Source organism: Coregonus clupeaformis, unplaced genomic scaffold (genome assembly GCF_020615455.1).
Source record: "Coregonus clupeaformis isolate EN_2021a unplaced genomic scaffold, ASM2061545v1 scaf0377, whole genome shotgun sequence".
Classification (NCBI taxonomy): domain Eukaryota; kingdom Metazoa; phylum Chordata; class Actinopteri; order Salmoniformes; family Salmonidae; genus Coregonus; species Coregonus clupeaformis.
The window spans coordinates 325504-338609 of NW_025533832.1; the positions used below are offsets into that span (position 1 = coordinate 325504).

General features: G+C 44.0%; 1 protein-coding gene across 2 annotated transcripts in view; it reads right to left on the reverse strand.

The window, feature by feature from the left end:
• The window catches only part of LOC121563380 (raftlin-like), a 77965-nt gene that overhangs the window by 61943 nt on the left and 2916 nt on the right, over positions 1 to 13106 (reverse strand). For both annotated transcript variants that reach the window (XM_045215140.1, XM_045215139.1), the window contains exon 2: positions 4903 to 5069. In XM_045215140.1, coding sequence (XP_045071075.1) covers positions 4903 to 5047 — 145 coding nt within the window. In that variant the 5' untranslated portion in view covers positions 5048 to 5069. The remainder of the gene's footprint in view (positions 1 to 4902; positions 5070 to 13106) is intronic.

The window sequence follows — 13106 nt, forward strand, 5'->3', positions numbered from 1 at the left end:
TAGTGCAAAATAATTACAATTTAGTATTAACACTGGAGTGATAGATGTGCAGAAGATGATGTGCAAATGAGCAAAATAAATAACAATGTAAATAACAATATGGGGATGAGGTAGTTGGGTGGGCTAATTACAGATGGGCTGTGTACAGGTGCAGTGATCGGTAAGCTGCTCTGACAACTGATGCTTAAAGTTAGTGAGGGAGATAAGTCTCCAGCTTCAGAGGTCTTTGCAGTTCGTTCCAGTCATTTGCAGCAGAGAACTGAAAGGAATGGCGGCCAAAGGAGGTGTAGGCTTTGGGGATGACCAGTGAGATATACCTGCTGGAACGCATACTACGGGTGGGTGTTGCTATGGTGACCAATGAGCTAAGATAAGGCGGGGATTTGCCTAGAAGTGATTTATGGATGACCTGGAGCCAGTGGGTTTGGCGACGAATATGTAGTGAGGGCCAGCCAACGAGAGCATACAGGTCACAATGGTGGGTAGTATATGGGGCTTTGGTGACAAAACGGATGGCACTGTGATAGACTACATCCAATTTGCTGAGTAGAGTGTTGGAAGCTATTTTGTAAATGACATCGCCGAAGTCAAGGATCGGTAGGATAGTCAGTTTTACGAGGGCATGTTTAGCAGCATGAGTGAAGGAGGCTTTGTTTGCGAAATAGGAAGCCGATTCTAGATTTAATCCTGGATTGGAGATGCTTAATGTGTGCCTGGAAGGAGAGTTTACGGTCTAACCAGACACCTAGGTATTTGTAGTTGTCCACATATTCTAAGTCAGACCCGCCGAGAGTAGTGATTCTAGTCGGGAGGACGGGTGCAAGCAGCGTTCGATTGAAGAGCATGCATTTAGTTTTACTAGCGTTTAAGAGCAGTTGGAGGCTACGGAAGGAGTGTTGTATGGCATTGAAGCTCATTTGGAGGTTTGTTAACACAGTGTCCAATGAAGGGCCAGATGTATACAAAATGGTGTCGTCAGCGTAGAGGTGGATCTGAGAGTCACCAGCAGCAAGAGCGACATCATTGATATACACAGAGAATAGAGTCGGCCCGAGAATTGAACCCTGTGGCACCCCCATAGAGACTGCCAGAGGTCCAGACAACAGGCCCTCCGATTTGAGAAGTAGTTGGTGAACCAGGCAAGGCAGTCATTTGAGAAACCAAGGCTATTTAGTCTGCCAATAAGAATGCGGTGATTGACAGAGTCCAAAGCCTTGGCCAGGTCGATGAAGACGGCTGCACAGTACTGTCTTTTATCGATCGCGGTTATAATATCGTTTAGGACATTGAGCGTGGCTGAGGTGCACCCATGACCAGCTTGGAAACCAGATTGCATAGCGGAGAAGGTACAGTGGGATTCGAAATGGTCGGTGATCTGTTTGTTAACTTGGCTTTCAAATACTTTCGAAAGGCAGGGCAGGATGGATATAGGTCTGTAACAGTTTGGATCTAGAGTGTCACCCCCTTTGAAGAGGGGGAAGACCGCGGCAGCTTTCCAATCTCTGGGGATCTCAGACGATACGAAAGAGAGGTTGAACAGGCTGGTAATAGGGGTTGCGACAATTTCGGCGGCTAATTTTTTGAAAGAAAGGGTCCAGATTGTCTAGCCCAGCTGATTTGTAGGGGTCCAGATTTCGCATAACTGTAAACAAGCTAGCTCGCTAACGTCATGTAGAATGTGCATCTTGCTAATCACACCCTGAAACTGTTATTTCCAGGTCTTGTGAAAGCAAAACGTATTCGGTCGAGTTCTCTCAAAATGCTCCAGGAAACCGAACCAAGGTACTCAATTTCATATGTGAAAACACCCTAAAAGTAACTGCCAATGCTATATGGTGGCTGTTTTAGAGATAAATTGAGCTATGGACATGATTGGAAACAAATTATCAAGAACATTTGTAATTTTCCTAATGTCCTCCAAATTTCCGCATCAATTCGCATAGTTTTCTAAACGATTTGATTAGTTGAAAGTGTTTGGTTAGAGCCTGTTGCTGAGACCAAAACACTTTTTAGAACAAGAAAGCATGAACCCAGACACACAGAGGCCACATTTACATTACAAAGGCCTTATACTGAAGTAATTGGAATAAACAGGCTAGTTAGTATATACAGTCGTGGTCAAAAGTTTTGAGAATGACACAAATACAAATTTTCACAAAGTCTGCTGCCTCAGTTTTTATGATGGCAATTTGCATATACTCCAGAATGTCATGAAGAGTGATCAGATGAATTGCAATTAATTGCAAAGTTCCTCTTTGCCATGAAAATGAACGTTATCCCCAAAAAACATTTCCACTGCATTTCAGCCCTGCCACAAAAGGACCAGCTGCCATCATGTCAGTGATTCTCTCGTTAACACAGGTGAGAGTGTTGACGAGGACAAGGCTGGAGATCACTCTGTCATGCTGATTGAGTTAGAATAACAGACGCTTTAAAAGGAGCATGGTGCTTGAAATCATTGTTCTTCCTCTGTTAACCATGGTTACCTGCAAGGAACCATGTGCCGTCATCATTGCTTTGAACAAAAAGGGCTTCACAGGCAAGGATATTGCTGCTAGTAATATTGCACCTAAATCAACCATTTATCGGATCATCAAGAACTTCAAGTAGAGAGGTTCAGTTGTTGTGAAGAAGGCGTCAGGGCGCCCAAGAAAGTCCAGCAAGTGCCAGGACCGTCTCCTAAAGTTGATTCGGCTGCGGGATCGGGGCACCACCAGTGCAGAGCTTGCTCAGGAATGGCAGCAGGCAGGTGTGAGTGCATCTGCACGTACAATGAGGCGAAGACTTTTGGAGGATGGCCTGGTGTCAAGAAGGGCAGGAAAGAAGCCGCTTCTCTCCAGGAAAAACATCAGGGACAAACTGATATTCTGCAAAAGGTACAGGGATTGGACTGCTGAGGACTGGGGTAAAGTCATTTTCTCTGATGAATCCCCTTTCCGATTGTTTGGGGCATCCAGAAAACACCTTGTCCGGAGAAGACAAGGTGAGCGCTACCATCAGTCCTGTGTCATGCCAACAGTAAAGCATCCTGAGACCATTCATGTGTGGGGTTGCTTCTCAGCCAAGGGAGTGGGCTCACTCACAATTTTGCCTAAGAACACAGCCATGAATAAAGAATGGTACCAACACATCCTCCGAGAGCAACTTCTCCCAACCGTCCAAGAACAGTTTGGCGATGACCAATGCCTTTTCCAGCATGATGGAACACCTTGCCATAAGGCAACAGGGATAACTAAGTGGCTTGGGGAACAAAACATAGACATTTTGGGTCCATGGCTTGGAAACTCCCCAGACCTTAATCCCATTGAGAACTTGTGGTCGATCCTCAAGAGGTGGGTGGACAAACAAAACCCCACAAATTCTGACAAACTCCAAGCATTGATTATGCAAGAATGGGCTGCCATCAGTCAGGATGTGGCCCAGAAATTAATTGACAGCATGCCAGGGCGGATTGCAGAGGTCTTGAAAAAGAAGGGTCAACACTGCAAATATTGACTCTTTGCATAAGCTTAATGTAATTGTCAATAAAAGCCTTTGACACTTATGGAATGCTTGTAATTATACTTCAGTGTACCATAGTAACATCTGACAAAACTATCTCATAACACTGACGCAGCAAACTTTGTGAAGACCAATACTTGTGTCATTCTCAAAACTTTTGACCACGACTGTACAGCCATGAGTGTGTATAGTGCACTTCTGTAATCATATTAAATGTTGTGAATTTTCTAGGAAACAGCACTAACAGTGGCAGGAACTGTGAAACTCCCTGTAGCCTAGTCACATGCCTGGTACAATATAATTACATACAGTAAGTTATCCCCCAACAGTTACCCTGGAAAACTGCTTAGGTAATGTAAGGATTTTCAGACAGTCCCAAACACTACAGGGACACAACTACACAGACTCAATATACTCCTATGAGACATAAACAGACACAGCTTTAAAACAGAGCGAGGCAGAGAACTGAGAAAGAGCGAGCGAGAGACAGACAGACAGAGACAGTGAGAGAGAGAGAGAGAGAGCGAGAGAGAGAGAGAGAGAGAGAGAGAGAGAGAGAGAGAGAGAGAGAGAGAGAGAGAGAGAGAGAGAGAGAGAGAGAGAGAGAGAGAGAGAGAGAGAGAGAGAGAGAGAGAGAGAGAGAGAGAGAGAGAGAGAGAGAGAGAGAGAGAGAGAGAGAGATGCACGCATACAGCCTCAGACACCCAGATGGTGTATCTTAGTACCCATTCTCTCCCCGTCAGAGTGACTATCTAATGGAGACTAATAAACTGTCACAGCCGACACAGAGCACGCTACATCTCCCAGCTTCTCCCGGCTCCAGAGGACTGCATCTCCCACTAGCCCACCACCATTCACACCGTTTGAACTGTAACTTCTTATGGAGGGAAATAAAGTGAAGGCTATATTTAGCCCCAGCCTCCATGGGTCTCTGCCGCTCGCCCCCATATACCCACCTCTGAGCCATGAGCAGAGCAGGTCTCAGGATATCAGGAAGCAACACCCACTTTGCATCTCATAAACACCTCAGATTGCAACAAGAAAGGCCTCCCGTGGGCTGGGGGTGTGTGATGAGGTGGGAGAAGGAGATGTCTATTATGGTGGAGGAATGTATTTCCATCTAACTATGTGACAGGTGGAGGTGGAGGGTAATATGTTCTGTGGTTGGAGTGCCTGTTGTGTTCGTCAGTTTTATGTCTGGTACTGAACATGAACAATATGATGGACAATATGATGGTTAAGGATACCTTTGGTTAAGGATGGTTAAGGATATCTTTGGTGTGTAAAAAGGGAGTTGGAGAACATTATAATGTGGTGTTCTTACTGTAACAGTGCCTAGTCAATTTTTCAAATGGCTTAGAAATAACCACTGAATTCCCTCTTAAAAGTTACATGTCTTACCGTCTTTCCCTACGAGAAAGTCGACGTAGTGGTAGATGTAGGCCACGCCCACCTTGGTCTCCACCTGTGGTCTCTTCAGGGTGGAGTAGATCTTCCCCGGACTGCTCTCCTCTGATGCCTTCAGCTTCCTCAGTCCACAGCCCATCTCTCCAGTGTGTGTGTGGACCCTACATAGGAAATAGATGGGGCTACTGTAAGTATGGATGTGTGTGTGTGTAATAATAAAAAAAGAAATGTTTTTTATTGCATATCCCAACTCCCCCTGAGACACCCTCGAAAAGTGGGGTCACGGCCAGGGTCTGCGATTATCAACGGCGACCCTGGAGCAATTAGGGTTAAGTGCCTTGCTCACCTTGTTGGCTCTGGGAATCAAACTACCAACTAGCCCAATGCTCTAACCACTAGGCTACCTGCCACCTGTGTGTGTGTGTGTGTGTGTGTGTGTGTGTGTGTGTGTGTGTGTGTGTGTGTGTGTGTGTGTGTGTGTGTGTGTGTGTGTGTGTGTGTGTGTGTGTGTGTGTGTGTGTGTGTGTGTGTGTGTGTGTGCGTGCGTGTGTGTGTGTGCGCGCGTGCGCGTGTGTGCGTGCGCGTGTGTGTGTGTGTGTGTTTATATATATATACAGTACCAGTCAAAAGTTTGGACACAAATACTCATTCCAGGGTTTTTCTTTATTTTTACTATTTTCTACATTGTAGAATAATAGTGAAGACATCAAAACAATGAAATAACACATTTGGAATCATGTAGTAACCAACCGTGAAGCACGGAGTAGGAGGTGTGATGGTGTGGGGGTGCTTTGCTGTTGACACTGTCATTGATTTATTTAGAATTCAAGGCACACTTAACCAGCATGGCTACCACAGCATTCTGCAGCGATATGTCATCCCATCTGGTTTGTGCGTAGTGGGACTATAATTTGTTTTTCAAAAGGAGAATGACCCAACACACCTCCAGGCTGTGTAAGGGCTATTTGACCAAGGAGAGTGATGGAGTGCTGCATCAGATGACCTGGCCTCCACAATCCCCCGACCTCAATCAAATTGAGATGGTTTGGGATGAGTTGGACAGCAGAGTAAAGGAAAAGCAGCCAACAAGTGCTCAGCATATGTGGGAACTTCTTCAAGACTGTTGGAAAAGCATTCCTCATGAAGCTAGTTGAGAGAATGCCAAGAGTGTGCAAAGCTGTCATCAAGGCAAAGGATGGCTATTTGAAAATATGTTTTGATTTGTTTAACACTTTTTTGGTTACTACATGATTTCATATGTGTTATTTCATAGTTTTGATGTCTTCACTATTATTCTACAATGTAAAAAATAGTACAAATAAAGAAAAACCCTTGAATGAGTAGCTGTGTCCAAACTATATATATAACTGGACACCAGTCCCCAAAACATAAGACATGTCCAATTGAGGGAGCAATGGCTTCATCCCTCTATCACACACACACAAACACACATACACACACACACACACACACACACACAGTCCCCCAGGGAGTTTCAGAGGGAAAACCAATAAAGAAAAAACATGCTGGATAAGCGACTCCAAATAAATAAATAAAAGTGCATAAATGAGCTTGATTTTTCATGGGTTCCGGAGCCCTCGTTCCCTGGGGGACAAATTAACAGAGACAACCGTGAAAGAGTATGGAATAGGGCCCCTAAAGAGCCTATGCACCGGGCGTCACCCAAATGGCTTGTGACAGCGGTGCTGCATCTCCATTGGCTCAGGCTGGCACAGGTAATATCCCATTGTGCTCTGCTGATTAAACCCGGGAGGGTGGGATGGGAGGTCCAGGGGGCGCTGGCCCCCCAGCTGATGAGGAACGCTCTTTATTATGTTCCCCTCTAATTATATGGCGTTCCAGGCTCCGCCAGCGGACTAATCCAAGAGACCTCGGCGGAGACAGGAGGATGGGAGGGGGGGGAAGAGACGGAAGGATGGGGGGTTGATGGGAGCGAACCGGTGCTCTGTTAATGAGGTGAGCAGGAAGAATGAAAAGGTGAGAATCAATCAAGGGAAAAATAGGAAATGGGTGGCTGGTTGGAGATTGTTCTTCAGAGAGGCGAGTTAGGTAATGCATGGCAAGTGGAGTCTGGAGAGATAGGCCACTGTAATTAGACCCTGTTGAATAGAAGAGAGGAGAAGGTGGAGATGGTAGAGATTCAAAAGTGTTGTCATGAGAGCTACTGTCTTCTACAACACCTACATGGACATCTGTGTTTGGTATTATGAAATGAAATGTGCGCATGTGCATATAATCTATAAGCTTTATGTCTCTTTTTGATAAAGTTAATGCGTGTGCACATAATTTAACATTTATAACAATACAAGCAGTGGCATACCACAGTTTTATAGCTCATCTCATGCCATTCTACACATTTTGCCATGAGGCTGAGAGAATTTAGCAGTTTTACAGCTAATTTCCTGTAATTCTAAACAATTTTGCCCATGGCTTATGACCTGCCTTGCGGAGGCTGCAGGGGCGTGTAGTTTGAAAGTGAATACAAGGAATGCTGTCAGGATCTGATGTTTTGTATTTTTGTAAATATGTTTCAAAGAGGTTTTTAAATGGGTTTTAAAATGTTTGAAATAGAGCTTGGTGAGTCATCTCTGGGAATTGTGTCATTTCTCCTCTGTGTCTTTAAACTGGGGCTGATGCCTCAGTTCCCAAATCAAGAGCACACATTTCAAAGCCAAAATAAACAAAAAAAACAGAGCTACATCCATTTCCCTGAAAGCGTTCAATTTCTCCTAAACAGCCACCCAGGACTGAACTCTAAAGCAACTTGGCTCAATGACATCAAAATGGTTCTGTCATCAAAGAAAACAGGTGAATACTACAGTACAATATCCATAGTTTTTAATATTCCCTCTTTTGCCTCAGATGTGCTCTGCTCTGTCTAAGTTCCAGTGAACTCCAGAGAGAGGCTCCGTGATGTAGCGTACAGGAGAGGCAGAAGAAGTCTGAACAAAGGAGAAGAGAGAAAAACAAAGGGCTGAAAAAGTTTTTTAAATGGAGGGTCTCCTGGAGACCGACGGGGGGGAGCTAGGCGAGACCGGGGTAATTTTTAGAGTTGAAAGAGGAAGTGTGAGATGTTTATGATTTTCAGAGTTACTGTTTTCCCTCTCAAACTTCTCCTCAGAACCGAGGTGCATGTTCTGAGCATGCTCTGTCTGAGCTCTGCCTCTATGGGCCCACTGTGGTTCATCTCCTCTGCTTTTCAGACAGACAGCGAGGGAGTTTGGGTTACACCATCAGTGTAAACAATGGCTCAATATTGTCCGAAAAATAGAAGGGCATTGGTTCTTTGCTGAATTAGTAACGATCGATTCACTGTTTCTTTGCTTCTTTTGTTTGGAGTTAATGGCATTTGAGGTTTTGTTTTACTCGATAAGACTTTGTAAAGCAAGATGTTATAGAAGTTCAAAGGGTTTGTTGTTACTGGATGTACTTATATAGGATGGATATACACTGAACAAAATATAAACGCAACATGCAACAACTTCAAAGATTTTACAGTTCATATAAGGAAATCAGTCAATTGAAATAAATTCATTAGCCCTGATCTATGGACTTCACATGACTGGGAATACAGATATCTGTTGGTCACAGATACCTTAATAAAAAAGGTAGGGGCGTGGATCAGAAAACCAGTCAGTATCTGGTGTGACCACCATTTGCCTCATGCATTTGCCTCATCCTTTGCATAGCGTTGATCAGGCTGTTGAGTGTGGCCTGTGGAATGTTGTCCCACTCCTCTTCAATGGCGGATATTGGCGGGAACTGTAACACGCTGTTGTAAACTTCGATCCAGAGCATCCCAACCATGCTCAATGGGTGACATGTCTGGTGAGTATGCAGGCCATGGAAGAACTGGGACATTTTCAGCTTCCAGGAATTGTGTACAGATCCTTGCGACATGGGGCCATGCATTATCATGCTGAAACTTGAGGTGATGGTGGCGGATGAATGGCATGACAATGGGCCTCAGGATTTCGTCACAGTGTCTCTGTGCATTCAAATTGCCATCGATAAAATGCAATTGTGTTCGTTGTACGTAGCTTATGCCTGCCCATACCATAACCCCACCTCCATCATGGGGCACTCTGATACACGCTGTCTGCCATCTGCCCGGTACAGTTGAAACCGAGATTAATCCGTGAAGAGCACACTTCTCCAGCGTGCCAGTGGTCTCAGACCATGCCGCAGGTGAAGAAGCCGGATGTGGAGGTCCTGGGCTGGCGTGGTTACACGTGGTCTGCGGTTGTGAGGCCGGTTGGACATACTGCCAAATTCTATAAAACGACATTGGAGGCGGCTTATGGTAGAGAAATGAACATTAAATTATCTGGCAACAGCTCTGGTGGACATTACTGCAGTCAGCATGCCAATTGCACACTCCCTCAAAACGTGAGACATCTGTGGCATTGTGTTGTGTGACAGAACTGCACATTTTAGAGTGGCCTTTTATTCTCCCCAGCATATGGTGCACCTGTGTAATAATCATGCTGTTTAATCAGCTTCTTGATATGCCACACCTGTCAGGTGGAATGATTATCTTGGCAAAGGATAAACACTCACTAACAGGGAAATAAGCTTTTTGTGCGTATGGAATATTTCAGGGATCTTTTATTTCAGCTCATGAAACATGGGACCAACACTTTACATGTTGCATTTATACTTTTGTTAAGTGTAGAAAGTCACGTTTGTTAGCCATGAACCTGTTTGGTTCCTAAACTGACCTATTTTGTATCTTCTACCCAACAACAGCCTCACAAGACAACTTTTCACGTACACATGGATGTTGTATTGTAAATATGTGATAGTGGAGAAGTGGCCTGAGGGAACACACTAAATGTATTGGGTAAAGTGTTATGAAATGTAATTTTTTAACTGTACATAACTGTCTTAATGGTGCTGGACCCCAGGAAGAGTAGCTGCTGCCTTGGCTAATGGGGATCCTTAATACATATAAATATAAAATGAAATGGTTAAACATCCTTCATAACCACCAACGTCTCCACAGTTGCTTAGCACAGGAACAGAAAGTTGATTTATGTTATATCTGCATGGGAGTAAACTTAATACATGAGCTAATAATGTACGATGATTCTGTAAAAAAGTATTTGCTTGGATATCGCCAAATATGGGCAACAAAATATCAAGATTCATTATCTTTCCATAATGCTATCTAATCATAAAGTAATTTGTCTTCTTGGAAGTGTCAGATAAAGATACAAATCTTGAGAACAAAGCTCAACTTGGTATGACAAGATCTCTTTGGACAAGAAAGGATTAGAGCAGTGGTCACCAACCGGTCGATCAGATTCCTAGTTGATCACCAAACATTTCTGTAAAAAACCCAACGATAAAGCCTTGTGTTCCTATTTTCTTATTTGTTCCGCGCCGTTGCCAGTAGGTGCACAATGATTCAGCAGCCCTAGTGCCGGGAAGTCTGAAGGTAGAACTCTGCCGACCCGGCAGGCCCAGAGAGCAAATCAAGTGCACTTATAGGCCTACCGCTGGCCAATCAGATAGCTCAGATCACTGTGTCTGCACAGTTTCCTTGAGTCATAGACTGTAAAAAGAAGCCTCGAATGCACAGAAAAGTTGGTACTAAGAGATTTTAAAACGTTTAAAACCATGACTAGACAGAGACAACAAATACAGCAAAGAGCTGTAAGTTCATGTTTAAGTCGTTATTCAGCACTGTCAAAACTTTGTTAAACACTATTGTGTCATAAATGGGGCGTTCTCCCTACTTCCACTCATGCTACAACCAGCCCTCATAGGAATAACATGAATTGGTGTATGAGGCAGAAATAATGCAGTGTGACTTGAGTTAAGCCATAAGCTGGAAGACTGTGTCCCCTTTTCTCAGTGGAGGGAGGGAGAGTGGAGGTCGATGAGTCAGTGAGAGGCAGCCTCACCGCTGCTCCTTCCCTCCCTTCAGATTGACCATCAGATGCAGGCCATAAAAAAAACCTAATTATTATGCTCATTTAGCTGTGCCTCACAAGTAATACAACAAATGATCTACTACCAGTGTGATCATATACCTAATTTTAAATATAATTTCAAAATGGTCTGAGAAGAACAACATTGACAGGGCAATTAAAGCAATATGCAGTGATAATGTATTGGGCCTATAGCCTACTGCACAAACCTCATTGCTACAGAACTGTTTTAATTGGTTAATGTTGCATAGGCTTACATTATTTAAGTCATGTTTTTAAAAAAATCTGAGCGGTAGATCTCGGCTTGCATTTTGACTTAGAAAGTGATCTTGACTCAGAAAAGGTTGGTGACCACTGGATTAGAGGAAGAGTTAGCCATCTCCAAACATAAAGGGTGCTGAACTTCCTGATTTGGCCTAGTTTTTCGGCTTGGTCATTATCAAATGTAGTGGCCATGACTGAAGGCAAGCGAGAGTGATTTAATGTGGATGTCTCTTGTGTGTTAGTTTGCACGTGGCAAGCGTTTGTACATTCACTCTGCCAAAACACTACACAGTTACAGTCACTCACCCTTCTACATAACTTGAAATTGTTTAACCAGGTCTTGTGTCTTGAAGTCGCCTAGGCTAGCTAGTGCTATCTAACTTCTTTCACCAGTTAGCTTCAGCCGGCTGGGGTGTGACTGTGGCAAAGTTGACATTGGACAGCCTAGCTCTGGGGCTAGTTAGAGACAGTCAATAATTTACACAATGCAAATGGGACAATATTTTCATGTTGCACATCTTTTAGTTGTCTCATTAAATGCTTTCAAATATTATTTCTACAATTTATAGTTGATTTGAGGTTTTGAGGTCATAGAAATGTGGCGCTATTGACATTTTAAAATATTGTCCCATGTACATTGTGTAATTTACTGATGGTCCCTAACTAGCCCCATAGGGATATCGAATGTCAAACCAAATTGACCATGGGCATTACGATCAGGTCACGTGCAGCTGTGCTCCAAATTGATGATTACTTGGGTGCTACCAGCTGTGGGCATGTGGGCAGGATTGAAATAAATCCAACCCAAGGGAAACTTACGGTACCCTTCATTCCGTGACATACCATTATTTCCTATCATCTCGCAAATCTCCATTTTGGATGAGACTGACTTTACGACCAACATTATCCTATTTACACTTTGTAGTCAATTTTGACAATATAATAAATGTTTGACTCCCATCGATGCCACATAGGCTGTTTTCAAAACAAGAAGTTGCTTTTCAGGGGCAGTCGCTCTTTAAAACGCGCCCATCTCTTACATTGCCTCTGTCTCTACCACTGACTTCTGCCTGTGTCTACCACGGTACCCCCGATTAACCCGGTTCTTTATTGTGACAAGTAAAGCAGTTGTGCACAAGGCGCAGTTTCCTGGCGGCTGTTGTGTTGTCCACTCAGGAGGGAGAGTGCTCTCAGGGGCCCGGAGCAGGGCCATTCCCTGTTTGGACTTCCTCCTTCCTTCCTTGACTCCTCACCTGGGCGGGACAGTGGACAAGGAGGATAGGAGCAATGGGCCCAAGAGAGGAAAAGCAGAGGTGGGCTGGGATTTAGGTTGTGTTGGGGACCAAACTACAACAGAAAAACAATTAGACCTGTGCTAATATTACAAGGACAAGACATAATGATAAACACAAAGAAAGAGCCTTGCTGAAAGATGAGGTGAGATAAGTGCTGGTAAAAATAGAGAGTAGTAAACAAACGTCTGCTTGAGCGTCTCCAGCGCTTCAAGGCTGAGTGTCCTGGCTGGCCCGGTGGTTGGTTCTCTCCGGTTCCAGCCAAGCCATCCCTCTATCGTCTCAAGGCCTGGGCACAGCCGGCTACATACGCTGCACCCAGACACACACATGAACTGTAGGGAGCTATTGCCATGGGAACCAGCCCCTTCAGAACTACTTCCCCTCTCAGGAGAATAATAGACACCAATATCTCTATGTTTCTCTCTCCAAGGGCTAAGCTCTCATCTCTCCCTTCTGCCTTGTCTTTCTCTCACTGCCTGTAAGGTCTTCTCTCTAATTTCCTCCCAGTCTCTGCCTTTCAGTTCTGTATTTAGCATTTGCTTTGTTTGACAGTCATTATCTTGATAACGTATGTATAATCTAATCTATTCACGCTAGGTTTTATACAATACTCTGAATTTAACACATTTCTAAATCCATCATGCATAAACATAGCAAATGGATGAGTCAGATCATGGCCAAA